General features: G+C 49.9%; 1 protein-coding gene, 1 long non-coding RNA gene and 1 other non-coding gene across 5 annotated transcripts in view; 1 reads left to right on the forward strand and 2 right to left on the reverse strand.

Moving 5' to 3' along the window:
- Positions 1-10,415, reverse strand: part of LOC133228147 (uncharacterized) — a 30,693-nt gene extending 20,278 nt beyond the window's left edge. The window contains exon 1 of one of the 3 annotated variants that reach the window (XR_009730091.1): positions 7,600-10,415. This is a non-coding gene — a long non-coding RNA (uncharacterized LOC133228147). The remainder of the gene's footprint in view (positions 1-7,599) is intronic. The other 2 variants (XR_009730092.1, XR_009730093.1) reach the window with 2 other exon arrangements.
- On the forward strand, positions 3,229-20,224 carry RD3 (RD3 regulator of GUCY2D). The gene is made up of 3 exons (XM_061383576.1): positions 3,229-3,982; positions 15,168-15,649; positions 17,271-20,224. Exons 2-3 carry the CDS (start codon positions 15,354-15,356, stop codon positions 17,560-17,562), a joined length of 588 nt encoding a protein of 195 aa, XP_061239560.1. The 5' UTR covers positions 3,229-3,982; positions 15,168-15,353; the 3' UTR covers positions 17,563-20,224.
- TRNAF-GAA (transfer RNA phenylalanine (anticodon GAA)) lies at positions 7,162-7,234 on the reverse strand. Its single transcript has one exon. It is a non-coding gene; the product is annotated as a tRNA-Phe (tRNA).
- Positions 20,225-22,070: the final 1,846 nt, after the last annotated feature.

Genomic DNA, 22,070 nt, shown 5'->3' on the forward strand with positions numbered 1-22,070 from the left:
GGATGAAGATGGAGTAACCAGAGGGGACCCATCAAGAAGATCTCTGATGTCCAGGAACCAAGGAAGGCAGAGAGTTTCCACATCCATCTCTTCCTACAGGGTTTGCACTAATCATGAGAGTGCCAATCACTGTGAGAGAGAAACCCAAAGTCTTAGTGTTTGACCTGATACACTGCTTGCACATAGTAGAGCTCAACATGGATGACTGATGGGTGGCCTGCCACATAGTAATTTAGGGACCTGGGCTCTTTCAAAATTGGGGCTCTACCACCCTCCGGGGCCTCAGAGTCCTTACGGACCATCAGCAAGTGGGAGAAAGAGGGGCGGTGGAAAACTGCACAGAGTGTTTCATAAGTCAGGCCTTCCATCCACATTTCATTGTCACATGGTCCTGTATGGATGTGAGGGAGGCTGGGTAATGGGGTCCCTGGTTGGACAGCAGCTTCCCCAAAGCATGTCTCACTCTGGAAGAGGGGCATGAATCTTTGATGGACAGCCAGTTTTGCCCAGGCTCTCAAGATCAGTCAAACCATAGGGCAGAACCTAAAAGAAGTCAGTGGTGAGTGAATTCCATAGAAATCGGGCGTCAAGGTACTGTCTAGCACAGTGTAGATGGTCAATAGACACCTAGTGAATAAATGAATGAGAGATGTATTATGTCTCTCTCCTTAGTTCCCTTTCATTATTTTAGATAAATAGTTAGATGATACAGATTAAGGGAAAAAAAAACAACAACAACAGTGTGAGGCAAGATGGAGAAAAGGGGCAAGCAGGAGAGAGTAAGGAAGCAGGGACTTAAGCAAGCCAGCTGGGAGAAGGCGAGGTTCTCATTTTCCTGCAGTCATCCGCAATGCTTCCTCTGGCTGGAGAAGGAAATGTGGCCACAGGAGTGGAAAGAGGGCTGCCCAGAGGGAGGAAAGACAAAGTGTTAGCCGTTCAGTTGTGTCCAACTCTGCGACCCCATGGACTGTAGCCCGCCAGGCTCCTCTGTCCATGGGATTCTCCAGGCAGGAATACTGGAGTGGGTAGCCATTCCCAGGGAGGCACAGGTAAATGTGCATCTGGTCTGTGCCTGTGACTACTATGTCACTTTTATCCCTCTGTTGGCTCTGAAAACCCAATGCATGACAGAGCGCATAGAAATGGTTTGGACTGGCGCCCACTGCCTGGAAGGAAGCCAGGGAGGAGGGAACGGGAAGAGCAGCCCACGGCACAGCCTGACATCTGGGATCAGCGCTCTCCTCCAATCTCCTTGCAGGTTTTAATCCAGTCCTGCACCCAATGGCTTTGTAATTCCACATCTCCAATTTATTAATCAAATGCCATCTGTGAGGCAATGTCACAGCCCTGCTGGTGTTTCTCCATTTGAATGGTTGCTGAATATTTAACTACACTTCAGCGACTTCGAGGGATGCCAAATGAGAAAAAAAACCACCACCACTTTCTCTCCCCAGTCAAACTCACACTCAGTGTGGATAATCACAAAGCCTCCACAGGCTAACAGGTGAAAAGAGATGAGCAGTCGGCACAAACACCACGCTGTCTTTGAGTTACGGTGTCAGGGCGGCAGGCGAGGGACAGAACTAGGAAAGCATAACCCCCCTCCTCTGGGCCTGTGCCTATGTCACTGAAAAGTAGAGGGAAGGGGCCAGCTGTGTCGGGAGGGGAGGACGCTGAGAAACTAGTCATCTGTGTGTGCGTTCCCCAGCGTCACAGGTCAGGAGTCCTTAGCACAATGCTGCAGACGGATCTTCCTTTAATGGCTCAGAGCTGGCATGATCTCAATTACATTAATTGTGTGCATGTGTATATGTGTGTGTGTGTGTGAGGGTGAGGTTTTAAGCCTAATCCATGGGATGAATTTTTTCATTCAAATAGAATGGTCTTTAGTTGACCCAAGATTACACAGCAGGAAGAAAAAGGCATTTAGCGCCGAACTCTAATTCTGTCCCTGCTCTGCACTCTCCTGTAAGAATTCTATGTTCTTCTTTTAAATAATTCTTTTTTTTTTGGCTGTGCCTCAAGGCTTGAAGAATCTTAGTTCCCCAACTAGGGATTAAACACATGCCCTCAGCAGTGGACGTGGAGAGTCCTAACCAAGAATTTCATCTGACCCAGCCTCAAGGGGCCTTGGCTGGGAAGTGTGGAGTGAGAGGGGTGAGGAAGGGAATTGTGAACCCTCAGCCGGCATCTGGTATCCTGGCTGCACAGAAGAGTGCTCTGGACATCCGTGCTGCATGAACGAATTTGTGACTTAGTCACTGGCCTCTTCTTACCGCTTCTAGCAACTTTTCCAAAGAGAAAGCAGAGCCTTCTCATCCTGCTGGTCCCCTCCCCACCAGCATGGAAACGCCTTGGAATTTTTGCCCTTGTGTCAGCATAGTGGTGGTATGTTCAGAGGTGGGGACTCCTGGTTACCTGCCCCAGGTTGCTCTGGCTGTGGCTTATCCTGGGTGTGGAGGCCACCATGGATCTGTGAGTGTGAGGAGGTCAACTTAAGCTCCTCAAAGTGTGGGAGTGTCCTATCCCCAAGGGACCTTCCCCATCACTGGGACTGTTGTGCTGTGAACTGGTCAAGAGAGGTGTATGACCCAGCTCCTGACTCCAGAGCCCTGCTTGAGCAACTGGAGAGAGGGGAAGGCAGATCTATCTAATGGATCCAGCCACAAAGGAAGAGCAAAGCGGCCTAGCACTCAGGGACAAAGACAAAACACGCAGGCAGGCAGGTGAGTGGAGAGAGGTGGTTCATCCGGCATGGCTTGGTTTCTTCTTGGTGACACTTTCTGCTTTGTTTTCAATACACTCAGGACTAGACATATCCAGAAGTCACTCTACTGCCTGGCACCTGGTACTACCTGGTACGGCATCACTTGAGATCTATTACAAGGCAGCTTAGTGCCCACTAGGGCACCCCGGACAGGGGCCAGCATGGGTTTCTAATTCTGATGGGGGCAGGCTGGCCCACACGGGCCCATAGCTTGAAAGTCTGCATGTGACAGTGTGCAGGGCACAGAAACAGGCAGGAGGCCCAGGGGTGAGTGTGGGACTCGGGAGAATAGCAACAGGAGGAATAGCAACGGGCCCACTCCTGCCAGCCCCCATCTTATCTCAAAGTCAATAATCACAGTCTACCCTCCCTCCTCTGCTGGGATTATTTCCTCAGCCTTGCCCCTCCTCCAGAGCATCAGAAGAAGAACTCTGCATACTTGAGCTTGCCTTGAGGGAAGGAGAGAATTTTCATGAGCCAAGAGTGGGGCAGGTGAGGGGGTGGTGATTAAAGGTGAGAGTTCCTGCCCTCGGCACCTGAATCACTCCTCAGAGGGAGTGGGTGGAAAGAGTGTGCTCTGGCCAGGAACCATCCAGCTGGTAGCTGGAGACATCTGCTCTGAGCAGGTCCTCCTAGGGCTCTACAGAGGGTGCAGCGAGCATGCCCTGGCTCCCCAGCTTGTGCCATCCTGAGCGCCAGCTGGAGGAGGCCGGGGCGGAGAAGGCCATCTGGACACGGGCCGCTCTCACCCCCTGGGTCTTCTCAGGTGACTGTCAGGTCAGATAGACTCCCTCTTCAGATAATACAGCTCAGGTGGAAGAGGCTTAGGTGGGTCTCCACGGCAACCACCAATCAGGAGCTGGGTTGCCTTGGGGTTCATCCGAGGAGCTGTGTGGTTCCAGCCTCTGGAGACACACACACACACATATTGCAAACACCAGCCCAGGGTGGATCCCTCCTCTGATCAGCATTGTTTTCTCTCAGCACAACTTCTGAGAGATAGAGGAGGAGGAAGCACGAGGCGGCAGCCCGCAGCACAAGAGGAAGAGGAGGGAGGTGTTTGGATGTAGTTTCCCTTGACCCTGTCCTCCCGTGGCCGATGAACTTTCTGTCTTTCCCTGAAAGGATCCAGACACTCTCGTCTCCCAGACAGGGAAGCAGAATCAGGACCCCCTGAGACCTTCACCTCCACAGAGCCTGACCTCAGAAAGCCAGGTAAGAGGGTCACCTTCCCAGGGGACAGAAGTTACAGCAGTGGCCAGCTGAGCTGAGCTGGGTAGATGGGGACAGTCCACCGCGCTGTCTGAGCGTAGGACCCCGATGGCCACAGGGAGGCCCCGACTCTCTTCGTCTGTCCCACAAGAGGCGGCAGACTCTGCAGCATCCTCCTTGCCATGGCCTGGTCCCTGCTTCACAGACTCACAGGAAGTCATGGCTTCTGTCTACTCTGGAGGCAGCAAGCCTGTCAGGGAGGACCCAGCCCAAGGCTTCTCCCTTCTGCCTTTACGGAGAGGATCCACCTAGGGGGAAGCAAGTGTGTCAGCTGCTCAGTCGTGTCCGACTCTTTGCAACCCCTGGACTGTAGCCCACCAGGCTCCTCTGTCCATGGGACTCTCCAGCCAAGAATGCTGGAGTGGGATCTTCCCAACTCAGGGGGTCAAATGGGTCTCCTGCATTGCAGGAAGAGTCTTTACTATTTGAGCCACCAGAGAAGCTCAAGAGGGAAGCGAGGGGAAATGCAAATTAGAGTTTCTGTCCTTGATTTGAGCCTGCGACTTGAGAACCACAAAGTGTGAGGCTCGGAGCAGACTCTCAGGACACGACAGTGACCAAGGTGATGTGGGCGATGTGTGGGCCTCAGTTCCTTTGACTGCAGAGCTGCCCGTGAGTCCCCAAGATATGTTTGGGAGAACAGGCCTGGATGGGGCTTCAGGGACAGGATCAGGCTTGGGAAGGAGCATCCGCTATGGGACCAGCCCTCTCCTACGAATCAGTTGGAGGAAGATTTCTATCATATAAAGAGCAGGGCTCTCCCCTCAGGCAGAGTCTGGGGAGCAGAGAGTCCCCCACGACAGTGCCCAGGGCGTCTCCCCTGGGACAGTCACCAGGGTGACTCTTCACAGAAAAAGCAAAGGGCTTCTCTCCTAAGACAGGGACCAGGGCGTCTCCCTTCAGCCAGGGAGCAGAGTTACTTCTCTCAGAAAAAGACCTGGGTTCTTCCTTCAGATAGAGATCAGGGCAACTTGTCTCAGAGAAAGACCAGGGCATCTCCTCTCAGAAAGGGACCACAGTGACTTCTCTTAGAAAAAGGCCCGGACTGTCCCTTCAGATGGAGACCAGAGTGTCTCCCCTCAGATAAGGACTGTGAATTCTCCTCTCAGACAGAGACCACAACAGCTTGTCTCAGAAGAAGACTAAGGTATCTCCTCTCAGACAAAGACCAGGGTGCTACTATCATATAAAGACCAGGGCTTTCCCCTCAGACAGAGTCCAGGAACCTCCCCTAAGACCGAGAGAGCATGGCGTCTCTCCTCAGAAAGGGACCAAGTCTTCTCCCCTCAGATGGAGACCAGAGCCCTCCCTTCAGACGCAGACCAGAGCTCCTCCCCTCAGATGAGGACCACGGATGGCATATCCTCTCAGATAGAGACCAGGGCAGTTTCTCTCAGAAAGAGACCAGGGTGTTTGCCCTCTGACAAAGACCTCCAAGGGGCGAGCTGGACCTGAGCACTCATCCCTCTCCTGTTTCCACTCCTGCCTCAGTCTGAGGAGGACTGACTGCCTCATTCCTTCATTCGTTCATTCATTCACTCAGAAACCACTCATTAGGGCCTACTGCCTCCCAGAAGATTCAACAGACACAGCTCTTCTCCTCATAGAGCTCATAGCCGAGTCAGGGAACGAGAAATACAACCAAAGAAGAGAGATGTATATTTGTTAGAGATGCTGCGATGAGAGATCTGCTAGCCTCTGCAGGGCAGTGAGAGGCAGGCTGCAGCATCTTAAAAGATGAGCAGATGTTTCTCGGGTGGGCAGAGGCCCACAGGACTGGCTAAGTCCCACCTGGCTTGGTGGATTACAGGCTATTTTTCTATGACGCCAAAGAGAAATAAGGTAATTTGTACTCTGTGAAGTTGGTCTTGGCAAAAATAAGGCTGGGAGGAAGGTGGGTCGGCAGAGGGAACACAGACTCTCTGCACGTGCTTCTTGGAGGCCTCTGCCCCGCCCTCGGGGCCAGCTTCCACAGATCCTCGCGGCCTACACTCTAGAGCTGCTGCTCTGGGCTCATGGGTTTTGAGGGGCGCACAGGGCAGCCCCTGCCCCAGCCTGCAGACGCCTGGCTCAGCTGTTAGGGCCCAGCTTTAGAGACGGGGCCTGGGTGGGCAGTTTTGTCCAGAGAAAACAGCTTCCCGGCAGAAAGTGCACGGCCCTTCCCTGGATGGTGAGAGCCTGGAGGCCTCGGTCCCCACCAGAGGCAGATGGTCTCTACACCTCTGGTGGGGGGCGAGGGTGGGTCAGAGCCTTGTTCCCTGTTCCACAGGCACACCCTGCATTGTTCCCACCTCAGAGAAACCCCTGGTCCCCTCCTGTGCTAACTGCCAGGAACCAGACTCCTCCTGCCCTCGAGGGATGGGGCTCCTTTCTCCAGCGTATCAACAAGCTACAGCTGGTGCCAGTGTCACCCAGGGGAGCCACGGAAAAGACATTATCCTCAGGGATGTTCAAAAATAGGCTGAAGGGAAGGCTCAGAGCTTGTGAGGTGGGAGGATAATGAAGCAGAAAGGAAGGGAAAGGAAGAGCAGAGAATGGAAGACAAAGGACTTGGGGAGCACAGCCCCAGAACAGGTGAGAGGTTGCTGGGACACGAGACTCCACCCCTGAGTTCTCCCTTCAACAGCTCTCCCAGTGCCAAGGCCCAGCAAGTCAGGAGCTGGACTGGGGTCAGGTTTGCCCCAAGCCAAGGGTCCTTGACCCTTTGGAAGTGTGTGAAGCCTGTGGATACATTCTCAGTGAAATGTTCCTCAATGCATACAATTAAATTCTTGCAATTACAAAAGAAACCACTGTATTGAAATGCAGCTATTGAACATTTTTTCCCTGAAACCGGACTCCTATTGAAATATTTTTAAGCAATTTGAGATACAGTAATATATGTGCCTCTGTGAAAGTCACTCAGTCATGTCTGACTCTTTGCAACTCCATGATCTGTACAGTCCATGGAATTCTTCAGGCCAGAATACTGGAGTAGGTAGCCTTTCCTTTCTCCAGGGCATCTTCCCAACCCAGGGATTGAACCCAGGTCTCCTGCATTGTGGGTGGATTCTTTACCAGCTGAGCCACCAGGGAAGCCCACAGATAACTGGAGTGGGTAGCCTATCCCTTCTCCCACAGATCTTCCTGACCCAGGAATCAAACCTGGGTCTCCTGCATTTCAGGCAGATTCTTTACCAACTGAGCTATCAGGGAAGCCCTGTAGCCACACGTAAAATAGTAAACTCTAGTGGCAGGGCTAATGAGTATGATTTCACAGCCCTGACGAGCACAAACCATATTTCAAGAATAACAACTTTAAAGTATTATGAAAAAAGAATCTGACCTCTGAGGGAGATAAAACCGCCACAGGTGTACTGACACTGCCGTACTCGGGGGCCAGTATTCATAACTGACAAAAATATCACATTTCAGTTAAAGATAGAGGAGATAAAGATATTTTTTTTTCTATCCAAGTTTTAAAACTCTGAATTCTCCTGAAGCCCTTGCACCAAGAGACAGTCATAGACGCAGACCAACCAACTTCTTGTTAGTTTACAAAGCACTTAAAGGGACATTACCTTGCCTTTTTTGATTGGTTGTGAGAACTTTTACATTTATTTTCGACGGCACTGGGCCTTTATTGTTGCACGCAGGCTTTCTCCAGTTGTGCCGAGCGGGGGCTACCTTCACGGTGGGGGCTTCTCACTGCAGTGGCTTCTCTTGTCGCTGAGCCTGAGTTCTAGGTGTGTGAGCCTCAGCAGTTGTAGCACACGGGCTTAGTTGCTCCAAGGCATGTGGAATCTTCCTGGACCAGGGATGGAACACACGTCCCCTGTCTTGGCAGGCAGGTTCTTATCCACTGTATCACCAGGGAAGTCCACATTACCTTATTTAGTCTTCATAGTAACTTGAAGTAGGTACCTTATTACCCCATCTTACAGATGGGGAAACTTGGAGCAATGAAGGCAACTTGGGAAGGCAGTACAGAGTGGGAGCGGAAGGGCATAGGAGTTGAATTTAGGATTTCTCTGCTAAAACCTTGGCTCTCCTCACTCCACCAGCCTGCCTCACCTGAGCTGGTGAGGAACCAAAGGGCAGTGGCCTGCCCCCTACTGGATGGCAGCACCCTTCCAGACAGCACAGAGATGGCTTGTCTCCTTGGGCTCACTCCTGCCTTGAATGCACGCTCCTGGAGGGAGCCCCAGACCTGCACCGGGACAGGTACACTGCACACACCCCCACCCGTGTTTACTGAGTCTCGAGCTCGTCATGAGTCAGAATTCAGGCCCGGGCTTTGGTCCCGCCCACCCAGAGCCTCCCAGCACACGCCACCATTCACTACCTCACCACCACCCCCAACTGTGGAGAAACACCACAGCACTACTCACGAGTCAGGTCTAAACTGTGGGCAGAGGTGCTGAGGGGCAAGTCAGCCGCTAGATAGAATAGACTGAGAAGGCTTCCTGCAAGAAGTGAGCTTTGAGCCAGATGTATTCCAACTTGTAAATTATAAATCGCTCAAACATGCAATAAAATTGGAATAATAGTGCAAAAAAAACAGTCATAAATTCCCCCTGGACAAAGTGATTGTTAGTATTTTACCCTACCTGAATACATGTGTGTACCTGGACATGTGGCATCATCTGAACGACTGGAATGTGAGACCTTGTAGACAATCGTTGACACTCAGCCAGGAACACTCCAGCATTGCTTCCCAAGATTGCACTATTTGTCAAGATTCCCCTAGAACCATAATTACCATTTTTTTCCCCTTCCTGCCGGAGAAGGCAATGGCACCCCGCTCCAGTACTCTTGCCTGGAAAATCCCATGGGCAGAGGAGCCTGGTAGGCTGCAGTCCATGGGGTCGCTAAGAGTCAGACACGACTGAGCGACTTCACTTTCACTTTTCAGTTTCATGCATTGGAGAAGGAAATGGCAACCCACTCCATTGTTCTTGCCTGGAGAATCCTAGGGACGGGGGAGCCTGGTGGGCTGCCGTCTATGGGGTCGCACAGAGTCGGACACGACTGAGGCGACTTAGCAGCAGCAGTTCCCTTCCTGCTAGGAGGTGCCATGTCATTTATTGAAAACAAAACAAAAACAAAAACAAAACAGGGCAAACACATTTCTTAATAAGTGCAGTTTGTTAAAAGTTCTGTTAAAACATATGGGTCAAGGGGAAGTAAAAATAATCAGAGGATCACTGTAGGAAAAACCTTTAGGTCTGGCACTGGGAGACCTCTAGAGAGGAGCAGTGGGAGAAACTTCATGTTCTGAAGGGTAGGAGCCCCTCAACTCCCTTTTTCCCTCTCACCCGCTTAATCCCACCAGAAACTATCAAGGTGCCCGGAATAAAAGGTTTCAAGTTCAATAGTCACACTCTCTCCAAATACAAAAAGCAGGTACAATTCAACTCAACACAGAAGCTTGTGTGCAAAGTTACGGGAAACTGAGACACTGTATAGAAAGTTAGGTTAATGATGATTCTGTGGTTTTGTTTTGTGTGTGTTTTGAGGGTGTGTCTCTTCCTCTGTCACCTGAACTCAGCAAAGAAATGGTTATCCTGATGAAATATCAACAGCTGACCCACAGTAAAAACGGATAAGTTCTAAAAATTTAAAAAAAAAAGCATAATTACCAAAAAAATATCTGTCACTGCTTCCTCCATCTGCATTTTGCTTTTTGAAACTTTTGCTTTTTTAAGTTTTTGATTTTTTTTTTTTTAATTCTGAAAAGTAGACAGTAAAACAGCTCCTGGAAGAATTTACAACCAACTGCATGAGAGTCTGGGAAGCTGAGGGGCTAATTATCATTTTTATACCCTAGAAAAGCAACACCCATTCCCTAACATACAGCTTACACTCAGATTTTCCCAGATGTCCTAATGTTTTAAAAACACAGATTCAAACAATGCTTGTGTGTTGGATGCAGATTGCAGGTGCTGTTCCCTGAACAGCAAGCAGATATTCCTCATGGGAAGGTTCTGGAGTCACTTGGCAGGATTTGAGCAGGAGCGAGGGCTTTAGCTGGGAGTTTGGCTCTGCCATGTGGGTTAATCCAAAGCAAGGGAGGGGCAGAATCCAACTGGGCAAGACCACCTAACAGCAGTTCTGATGAACCTTCTGGGTGTCTTTAGTCTTAATCAGACCACAACCTGCCGTCATGTGCTTCCCAACACAGACTCAGGTCCCGGGGAGGCCCGGGGATAAGCCAACCAGCCACCTCTGGCATTGTCTAGTCTGCCTGCCTCTCTGTTTCTGCATTCCCTCCTTCCCTCTACCTCTCCACCTCTCCCTTATGTCTTCCCTCCTTCCCTCCATCTCCCCCTCCCTCTCTCCTCTGCCCTTAAGAGCTTAATCAGACCTGTTGGAGAGCCTCCAGGAGAACAGCTGGCACCAGTGACAGATATAGCTCCGGCAGAAGTCTTGTCTCTGTTACAGCCTCCAGCCTGGGCTGGGAGGCAGGGATTGGGGGGAGGAGAAAATTCAAAACACCCCACCCCTCTCCACCCTCTGAGAGCCCAGCCCCTGGGCCAGAGAACCTGAGAGCCCACCGAGCCTGGGACTCAGGCGGGATCCCCGCCCAGGCTCTGCCATCTGCCGTGGGCTGAGCACCCCATCTCTGGCAGCCAACTCGAGTCAGGCTTCCACCCGGGAAGAGGGCACCCGCCCCATCCTGGTCTGCACTCTGGCTTCCCCAACCCAGGGCAAGGAGTCTGGGGGAGTCCAGAGATGTGCCCACCCTGAGGTCACATCCCCTCCAGGTCAGGCCTTGGGTGCTGAGATCCAGAAATCCTTGCCTGGACAGTCACCCGCCCACTTCCAGAGCTGGAGCAGGACCCCTCCCTGGTGGGAGCAACATCATCGTGGGAGCAACCTTAGGTCTGAGGGAGGCTAAGAGGCCCTGTTGGCAGGGATGTGGGTGGGCCTGGACATGAAGCTTGGCATCTCCCTGCATGTCTGCAAGGCCCCTTGGGCTGAGACTAGAAAGAGGGGACCGGCTAAGGGCCAAGAACTGGCTCAACCCACATCTCCATGTACCAGCAAAGAACTCCACAGAGTCCAAGAATTCTCAGCTTGAATCAGACCCTCCCAGTTGTTATGAAGGTTTATTTGACAAGGAAGAAAGAGAACGTATTTTATTGAATAGTTCATTAGCTTAATTTGTAATTTGCGAATATTTAAACATATGGTATGCAAGCCTCTATCTGCAGCACTGCCCCAAGGCCCTGGCACATGGGAGCCATGGGCCTACTGCTCAAGCCTGGTGCCCTTACCAGGCCTGGAGTAGATGTTAAGAGGTCAGTTTTCCTGGAGACATAAGTTATCTCCAGGGTTTTCTCACCTCCTCTTTCTGTATGTTTCTCTCTGCTGCAGGAAGACCTTCCAAGACCAAACCATTCTCCTTTCAACTTAAATGTAATTCCAGACTAAGAAGAAAAAAAAATGCCCTTAAGGAGGGCAGGGCTTGACCCAAAAATGAATCCTTCAAAATGGGCCTTAGGAAGGGGGAGAAATTTTGGAATGGGAAGGGATTGTCTAGGTAGATTTCTAGCCCAGCTACACACACACACACACCCCCACACCCACACAAACACCCACACACACACACAGCAAGGACTAAAGCCCCACAGGGCAACTCTATCCATTACTCTGGTATTTATTCAAACAAGTTAGAAAGCAAGTGTCACTCCATTTATTATGGATGTCTGCTGAACACTGGGCTTCCCAGGTGCTGCTAGTGGCAAAGAACCCACCTGCTAATGCAGGAGACGTGGGTTCGATCCCTGGGTCAAGAAGATCCCCTGGAGGAGGACATGGCAACCCACTCCAGTATTCCTGCCTGGAGAATTCCAAGGACAGAGGAGCCCGGCAGGCTCCAGTCCATGGAGCTGCAAAGAGTAGAAAAGGACCGAAGCGACTGAGCACACACTGAACACTTGCTACAGGCCAGACCTTGTGCCTGGCTCTGGGGCCTGGGTAGGATGATGCTCAAGACCTGGGTCCTCGCTCTGGCTGGAGAGGGACACACAGGCCATCATGGTTCGCTGTGCCATGTTGGACTATGCCATGATGGGGTAAGCACAGAATACCTGGGAGCCTGGTCAGGGAGGATGGGGAAGGCTCCTAAAGGAAACAGAGTATGAGCTAAGAGCTGAGGTGGGGCTCATTCAGGAATTGAGGATGTGCAAAGCCCTAAAAGCAAGAGGCAGCAGGGTGCATTCAGGGAATGGAGGGTGGGGTTGGGGAGGGTGTTAGGGGAGCATAGGGGTAAGGAGAGGTTTGGTGAATCATGAAGCTGAAGATGTAAACAGGAGCCACATGATAAAGGGCCTTGAAGCCACTTAAGGGGTCTGAATCTAATCTGGAGGATAATCAGGAATTGTTGAAAGCCTTTAAGCACCCCAGGGTTTAAATCTAGGATGATGCAAAGATCTTCAATCTAGACCCCTTTGCTATTGAAGGCCTCGCTCCACATCACCTCAAATATCATCAAATGAATTCACATTATAATTATTTTTTAATAAAAATGTAGAAAGGAGTTTCATTACTTAAATTTGAAATTTTTATTAATTTCAATTTTGTAGATCTCTACTTATATTTTGAGGCCAGTGACATTTTGGGGGGATGGGGGAAGACAGGTCCTTATACAGCTCAGAGACCCCATGCACGGTGTTATGGTATCTAATTGATCTCAGGTGGCCTCGGCCTGCAGTGACTTGAAGCAAGCCTTCGGCTCCTGGCCAGAGACTGAAGTCAGGCCACAGACATGAAAGCACCGAATTCTAGCCACTAGACTAGTGGTCAGTGACAAGGCCATGGTTCTTCAGCTTTGCAGAAAAGAACTCCCTCCAAGATGGAAAGTAGTGAAATAAGTATTTATTAGGAGGAAAAGAGTATAGTACATATGTATAGACACAGGGACAGACTCAGAGAGAGTCACTGAGGCGCACCCTTGTGGTAGTTTCAACTACTTTTTATGGGGCATTTCTTTCAAGTTTCCTTTGGCCAGTCATTTTGGTTTGCCTGGTTCAGAGTCCATATTTAGTATATCTCAGGATCCTCCCAACCAGGGATCAAAGCTATGCCCCCTGCAGTGAAGGCGCAGCCTCTTAATCACTGGACCATCAGGGAAGTCTTGTGTTCTTTTAAAAAAACACAAGCACTCCAGGAAAAAATTACACATTCAGTTACAACATCTCTGCCTGACTGATCAGATCCCCTCGCAGAGAGATTCCTGGGGCCTCAGGGCTCTCAGGACAGAGCAGAACCCACCCCCATCTCTCAGCCCCTTCCCAACACTATTGCCCAACTACATGATTCTGGACATATAAAGCAGTGAAGACCAAGAAGAAAAAGTGCTAACTGCCTCTGATCCCAATAGCACAGTCTGATGGTCTCTTCTTCCTTCCCAGGCTCCCAGAAAGGCATCAGGATATGTAATCTGAGGCCTCCATGATGGTGATACACTCAGACTAAGTGGAGGATGAACACTACTATATTTCCTAATTACGATGGTTGCTAAGAGAAGTCGTTGTTTTCTGCATGGGCAAATAGGAAGCTTGATTTGTGCCACTCCCAGAAGCTACTGATACCCCACAATCATTTTCCCATTTGTGTTTGATTCCCCAACGTCAACAATTCATTTCTTTGGGCCAACCCTCTCTGGTGCAGGGTGGCAGGAAGGCTGCCTAAAAAAAAAGATGTGAGTCTTCAGGAGGTGACGCGTGCCTCATCCCCATGTTCTTGTGAGTTCATTGAACCTCTTTTGTCTGCATCTAGAGGGTCTAGGCAAGAATAAGACCACTGCTGCATGCAAGGGGGAGCTCCTTGGAGGGGAGAAGGGCATAGGAAGGGGAAGCGAGCCTCCTCAAAGACCCAGTTCAGGTTTTAGCCCAGGAATGGAGCTCACCTTCACTGTTGTCAGAGGCATGAACCCACTTCCAGCAGGCAGCAGGGCATGCCTGAGATGGCAGTCCATTCACTCATTCACGTGTTCATCCATCATTCACTTATCCATCCATCTAGTCATTCAGTCATTCACCAAACCTATACTGAGCAAGACCCTGTGGGAATATGATGAATTAGGATCCCCTGTCACACCTGATGCTTCTTGCACACATCTCACCTTGTACCATGGCAGGATCTTCTATCTGGGATATCTGCTCCATCAGTCCATGTGTCTTAAGGCTGCACTCACCATTCAGCCTTCTCTCATCCACAAGGCTTTTCAAAACCCCTTTCATCATCCAGAGTCACTCCTTCCCCATCCCTACCCCAGCAGTACTGACTCCATGCTTCACCAGTCACATTTACCTCTTTCCACTTAAATTATGGCTTTTACTCATCAAGTCTTGTATCTGCTGGAGAGCAGGGTCCAGACATGCTATCATGCTTGTGTTCCTCCGCAGATGTGTACACTGTGCTTGATTAATGCTTCTGCCTGATGAATGATGAATAAATGAATGAATGGTGGGTAAGTTGTATCATTTACAGGACAATATCAGTCCCATACAATCTTCAGCTTTTTTCAGCAACAGATTGGGGGCATTTCCTGTTATGAAAACATCTGTTCTGAATGTGTGTGTTTATTTCCCTTTAAACCACAGGGATAAGATTATCCTCAGCCATACAGCATTGTTAAAAGGTAAACTGAGGCATATTAAAATTTTTTAAAAGTTTATTTGAGCAAAAAAAAGTCTGTTGAAATCTAGCAAATATCAAGGAGCTCTGAGGAGCTGTACCAAATGAAACACTTTTATAGTCAGAAGGGAGCGGGAACAAGGATGTTAAAGCAAAAAGAGCAAATTGGTTGCTGCAAAGTTATTATCCTTTAGGCACTGGCAGAGGGCTATCAGGCAGATTACTTAACTAGTGCTGATCAAGTGATTCCTGTGAGAGGCGAAACTAAGTCTAGGTTTGGTGACGTGGGGGTTAGCATAAGGACTCCATTTGGGGCCTGTTGCCTTATTTTTAACAGTACGTTTCCATCTTTGTTTGGAGTGACCAAGGATCTGGAAGCTCAATCATCTGGATGCTTTAGAGACTTTTATGGCCATGAGATTATCTTACTTTTATGCGGTGCTTGGAGCTTCCCAAGTTAATTCACAACTGCTTCTCACAACACCACGACTTTGTCTTACAGACTTAGAAACGATTGCTCAGAGAGGTTAAGCGTCTTACGTCCTACCCGAGGCCGCCCAGCTGTGAAGGGGGAGGTCTTCTCACTCGGGCCTCAGCTCTCCCCGCCTCACCCCGTTCTCCCCACCTTGGCTGACAGAGGGGCTGAGGAAGACGCACTCCTGCCCCGCCCCGGCAGGGCCTGGAGGCCATGTCCCTGCTCCCGTGGCTCCGGGGGAACGAGGCGCCGCCACGGCCGTCGCCGCGGAGCCCGGCGGAGATGGTGCTGGAGACGCTCATGGTGGAGCTGGCGGGGCAGATGCGCGAGGCTGAGCGGCAGCAGCGGGAGCGCAGCCACGCGGTGAGGAAGGTCTGCACCCGCGTGGACTACAGCTGGCTGGCCAGCGCGCCGCGGCCCGCCTACGACCTCAGCCCCGGCGAGAGGCTGCAGCTGGAGGACGTCTGCGCCAAGATCCACCCGGCCTACTGTGGGCCCGCCATCCTCAGGTAACTCCCACCGTCCTCGGGTAACTCCAGATATCCTCAGACAACTCCAGACATCCTCAGGTAACTCAGGTAACTCCCCGCCGTCCTCAGGGAACTCCCACCACCCTCAGGCAACTCCAGACATCCTCAGGTAACTCAGGTAACTCCCCACCATCCTCGGGTAACTCCAGACATCCTCAGGTAACTCGGGTAACTCCCACCACCCTCAGGTAACTCCAGACACCCTCGGGTAACTCAGGTAACTCCCCACCATCCTCAGGTAACTCCAGACATCCTCAGGTAACTCAGGTAACTCCCATCATCCTCAGGTAACTCCCACCATCCTTAGGCAACTCCAGACATCCTCAGGTAACTCAGGTAACTCCCCACCCTCCTCAGGCAACTCCAGACATCCTCAGGTAACTCAGGTAACTCCCACCATCCTCAGGTAACTCCAGACATCCTCAGGTAACTCCAGACATCCTCAGGTAACTCAGGTAACTCCCATCATCCTCAGGTAACTCCCACCATCCTTAGGCAACTCCAGACATCCTCAGGTAACTCAGTAACTCCCCACCCTCCTCAGGCAACTCCAGACATCCTCAGGTAACTCAGGTAACTCCCACCATCCTCAGGTAACTCCAGACATCCTCAGGTAACTCCCCTCAAGGCACCGGGCAGGGACACTCCCAGGCTCCGGAGGTGCGCGGCCTGGAGCCCCAGGAACTAATAATCTCACGGAAATGGAGCCCGGGGCCTGGATGAGCAGGGATCCGTTAGAAGGAGCAAGGCAGGAGGAAGAAAGAGGCCATGGTTGCCAGGTCAGTGCTAGAGGCTGAGGGAGGCAGGAGGCAGCTCCCAGAGACACGTGAGCTTTTGAGGTGTTTTTCAGAAAAGAACCCACGTTTATTTGCAATAGAAACCACGGTCTGAAAAAAAAAAAACAAAAAACTATTAGCAAATGTAGAATCTGTGTTCTGTTTGGGGTCACACCAAGAAACCAGGTATTACATGAAGTTGCTAGCGGTGGTTCTTTCTGGAGCTCCAAGCCAGAGACCTTGGAGACAGAGGAAACAGCTTGGGAACACACGCAGGAATCTCGGAGAACCTGGGGCCCTGGGGAACCGCACTCCTGGCTGCAGCGCAGACAGGAAGTAACCAGGAGACTGATGAGCAGAACCAAACAGCTCGCACCCTCAGCCAGGAGGTGGCCGCGAGCTATGGAAGGACCATCACAGGGCGGTGAAACCATCGGATGTACATTTCAGGGAGATCACTCGGGCCAGTGAGGCCAGAAAAACCCCAGTGGGTTCCCCTCACTACATCGATAACCGAAGCAGCTACCAGTATCTTTCCCTATGTTAGTGCATTAATCTCACCAAAAAATAAAAAGTAGCTGTGACCCCAGTTTACAGATGTGGAAGCTGAGTCTCATGGAGGCCAGGAGTAGCAGAGGTGGACCTCAGTATGGGCTGGAGCGTTAGGAGGTGGGGTGGATTTCTGACTCAGAAGAAGTGGACAAGTGGAGAAGCTGGGAATTTCCCACTGTGGAGGTGGAGGGGGGCGCGCATGGACGCCCTTGGGGTCGCATGCTGCCACACCCACCGCAGCCCTGCCTTGTCTTCCGGCCCCCCGCACCCAGGTTCCGGCAGCTGGTGGCGGAGCAGGAGCCGGAGGTGCAGGGGGTGTCCCGGCTCTTCCGCTCGGTGCTGCAGGAGGTCCTGGAGAGGATGGAGGAGGAGGAGGAGGCGCAACGGCTGACGCGCCAGTGGAGCCTGCGGGCCCCCCGAAGCACCCTGACCGCCTTCAGGAGCCGTGCGCGCATCGCCCCCTTTGCCAGCGACATCCACACCATCTCCGAGGACGTGGAGCGGGACACGCCGCCGCCGCGGGCCTGGAGCTTGCCCGAGTTCCGGGCACGGAAGGAGGACTGATCCTGCCTCCCCTGCCCGGGGCGGGGCCCCCTCTGGGAGGATATGATAGACTTGGACCATCCCGCGTCCTGGAGCCTCCCCACTCTGCCCCGACCCCGATGTGGGGCCAAAATGACTGCCCATCCCAAGATATGCCTGTAAGACAGAGCAACCCCTCCCCGCCCGGCCTCTCCCACTGACCGCCAGGCCTAGAGTCAGGGATCGCAAGTCGGCTGGAGCAGCCCTTTCCCTGCCCCGCAGAGATTTTTGAGGGTCTCAGCAGACAGACCACCACCTCTTCCCCATCTCCTGCTTCTGTCTAGAACGGAAGAGTGGCCCTGCCTTTTGCCAAGTCATGAGTTCTCACTCCAATTTAAGGATGTCCCATCACCCCCACTCCCTGGATAGTGATGAGGGATGACCCGTTGGCTGGTGGTTATTCTCTGCTGGTGACTGTCGTGCACCCCACCACAGCCAGTGGGTCCCAGCCTGGTGGGTGGGCAGAGCTTGAAGGGACCACCGGTCCACTCTCCTCAGCTAGTGAGTGAGGAAACAGGCTCAGAAGCGGGCGGGATTCTGCCACCGTTAACTGCAGCCTGATCCCCTTGGGCCGTGAGCTTGTTCCCTTACACAGGTATCTCTGCCCCTGAATCTGTGAGTCCTGGACTATAATGCGACAAGCCCAAGGGCTGATCTCCACCTGCCTGTGGTCTGACCCATCTTTTACCTTGGCACTGGTATGGGGGTCTGAAGTAGCTGGGGGCAGAGGTGGGTTGCTATTACCCCACCCCACAGTGTCATCATGTGGGAGGGGCCAGTCCCCAGCAGAAACTTCCAGAAGCTAAGCTTCAGGGCCTTTGGACTTGCTGCTCCAGAAAGTCAGGTGTTTGACTCCAGGGTCCCTTCTCTACCTGGTTGTGCCTGCTCTTTGACTTTCTTCAGAGAAGTGATGTCCAGACTTGTAACTGACCTCAAGGTACCCAAGTGAAATATTCCAGAACCTCCCCACAGGCTTCACTGTCCTTCCATTTCTATCCCAGTTAGATCTTGGTGATGGGCATATGATTATCCAGCGTGTGGATCAACAGTGGCAGACGTGGAAGTCCAGGCAGCCTCCCCACATACTCTGGGCTGAAGTTGGGTGGGTGGGGGATGGGTGGGAACATGTCTGGCCCCAATTACCAGTGTGTGCTCAGAAAATCCAAGTGGGTTTTAATATTGTGTGCACTAAGTCACTGCAGTCGTGTCTGACTCTCTGCCACCTTATGGACTGCAGCCTGCCAGGCTCCTCTGACCAAGGGATTCTCCAGGCAAGAATACTGGAGTGCGTTGCCATGTACTTCTACAGGGGATCTGCCTGACTCAGGGATTGAACCTGTGTCTCTTTTGTCTCCTGTAATGGTAGGCAGGTTCTTTACCACTAGTGCCAACTGGGAAGCCCAGGTCTAAATAAAATGCCAGAAGGAGACAGTTCAACAGCGGGGGGAAATCTGTATATTCCCTGACCAAACTTAGTGGGAAAAAAGTTCTTTTTATGATCTGGTTTTGGATATTTTCACTCAGATCTGGACGAGAATTATAGGATGGTGGAAAACCTCTCATCCAACGCTAATAGGATGAAAGAGTTAATTGACTTGTGAACACGATTGGTGAAAGTTGAGAATCACTTAAATAAACATACACATCTAAAATATCTTACATATTCTAAGACATAAAGATGTTCGTTCAGTTGCTAAACTTTTAATGTAGACTGAAGCTGCGTTCACTTTTTGGTGACATGTGTGGGTTGTCTGATGGGAGTTCTGCACTTACGTTTTATTTTTTGTGTGTACTTTAATCATAACAACAAGAACAACTGGTATAAACAGATTTTGGCCTCTCATGAAAACCCTTCCTGCCCACCTCAATCAAGACAGACTGACCCCCACCAGCTTCAGACCCCAGTCACCTACTGGAGGAAGTCCCAGCTGGCAGCACTCAGACCCATAAGTTACTCCTCTGGATTCAGGTCATTAAATGGAGTAGTGAGACCTAAATTTCTGGTTTTATAAACCCAGTGACAACAAATGAAAGAACAAAATAGTTTGAGAATCTCCTTTTGAGTGTTGTATCCGGAGGAGATGGGTTGAGTCTGCTCCAGACTGGGTAGTTTCTTTGCATTCAGCTCAACACCACTGGCCACTAGAGGGAGTCAAGTGGGTGTGGGAACCACTTCCTGATAACATTTTCTTTTGCTGAGCTGTTTGTTTCTGTTTTTCACTTGTTTCGCCTTATGAACATTTTCAGATACAGAAATGTAGAGAGGAAAGTGTATGGAGTTTCCATATGCCCATCACCAAGGCTTAAAAGTTAATAACATGTTGCCATATTTGCTTTTCTACTTTTTGGTGAAGTATTTAAAAGTAAATCCTAGACATCATAATATTTTACCCCTGAATACTTCAGGATGCACTGCAAAGGAATAAGAAAATTTCCTGTGTAACTACAGTAGAATACTATCACCCTTCCCCAGATTAACAGTAATTCTTTAGTATTATCTAATGCCCAAACCACATTGAAATTTCTCTAGCTTTTCCCAACCAATGATCTTTGCAGTTTATTTCTTTGAATGAGGATCTGATTTGTTTTATTCTTGGTCATATAGTGTTTATTTAATTCCACAATAAAGTGTTGGTTAAAAAGAGTGCTTATGAAACATGAGTGTTAGTGTGTGGTAAGTTAATGACGGCACATAAATGATAACAATTCTGCAAATTAGCCTACGGATGCTCTTTACTCAGATACTGTTTTATTCTTCTGATTAAAGTTCTTCCAGAGCAACCAAGATTTTCTAATATCTTGAAAAATAACATCAAAAATAATAATGACAATTATTTGTCAAAAGTAATTTGACTTTCATTTGGTGAAAATACTCTTCACATTTATGTATCTTATTTTTTGAGACATTCATGCAAATGGCAACCGTAAACCTTATCCTCTTTTTTTGCCATTTAGAAACAAAACACTAAAATTTGTCAAAATAACTTGAGGGAAATCTCAAGAATTCTAATAGTAGGTAATGAAAAAACTATCTTTTGATGCCATCAACACATAGTGAAATTCAGTCTGTCATTTTTTTTTCAGGATAAAGAACTATTTGTATATTTATTTAATAAATTCTTGTATAGCTAAATATTGTCAGTCTGTCTTATATTCATGTGTTTCTCTAACAAAACACAGTATGTTATTTGAAAATTCATTCAACCTAAATGACAAATCATTTTTAGACAGTTATTTAAAATCAGTTTAACACCTTGCATCATTTGTTAAATAGAGAAACTGGCATCTGTTTCCTTATGAGTATTATTACATATTATATTAAGTTTGCCTTATTATATTAAGATGCTAATCTAAAAATAAAAACCATGACTTTATCATAATCAAGGCAGAAATAGCAAGATTATTTTTTAAAGTTTCTAAAAAATGTCCAAGCGTTTTTTTTTTTTACAAAGAAAGGCATTCACGAGCTGACCAAAGTTGGGCAGTGTTCTCTAGCACATCTGATTGTGTTGCATTCCAGTTCCAGTTCCCTTGCTGGAACAAATGCAGCATTCCCAGAGCTCAGTAGTTGGCAGTCCTCCAGCCGTCTCCCCTCCCAGCTAGCATTCGGTGCGGGGAGGATTCCACTCCAGGAACAAGCCATTCCTCTCCACCTCGCCAGAATCCTGAGGCTAACAGCTTAGAACTGCTTTCGGCTTGGGCTTGCTGGTAGGGAGCTGGGGGCCTCTGAGAGGCTCTCATAAAGTATCCAGGATCTGGAACACAGGGCAGCGTGGATTGAGGTCAGCCTTTCCTGGGTAGAAAAGAAATCAAGCCAGCAGGCAAAGAAGCTGTTCCAACATGTGGCTTCATGGATGTGAGAAATACATCTTCACCCAAATGAGCCAGTCCAACAATATCGCTATGAGTAGAAATGGCTTCTTCATCAAGAAAATTCCAAAGGTAATCCAGGGCTTCCCTGTAGCTCAGATGGTAAAGAATCTGCCTGAAACACAGGAGACCCACGTTCATCCCAGGGTCGGGAAGATCCCCTGGAGAAGGGAATGGCAACCTATCCAGTATTCTTGCCTGGAGAATCCCATGAACAGAGGAGCCTGGTGGGTACAGTCCATGGTATCGCAAACAGACACGACTGAGCGACTAACACCACTACTACTACTAAGCTTTGAATGGTTTACCTTTACCATTCACCCACCTTATCTCATTTGTCTGTGACCCTGAGAGGAAGAGCGTTATATTTTGTCGCAGGTTACAGGCAAGTGGCCCGCCTGGAATGGAAGCCAGAGTTCTCAGGATTACAGATCCTATGTGCGCCTAGCTCCAGCTGATGGTATTATGGATGAGAAAACTAGAATGTTCCTTCAATTATCTAACCTTCTGTTGCCATATCAATCTTTTGCCCTATATACACAGGAGAAAATAAAACAATAACCACTGCTCTTTGTCCCTAGTAGGAAGATAGCTCCTTGTTAATCTGCCTTCTGAGGAAC

The sequence above is a fragment of the Bos javanicus genome, chromosome 16 (assembly GCF_032452875.1).
Source record: "Bos javanicus breed banteng chromosome 16, ARS-OSU_banteng_1.0, whole genome shotgun sequence".
Classification (NCBI taxonomy): Eukaryota; Metazoa; Chordata; class Mammalia; order Artiodactyla; family Bovidae; genus Bos; species Bos javanicus.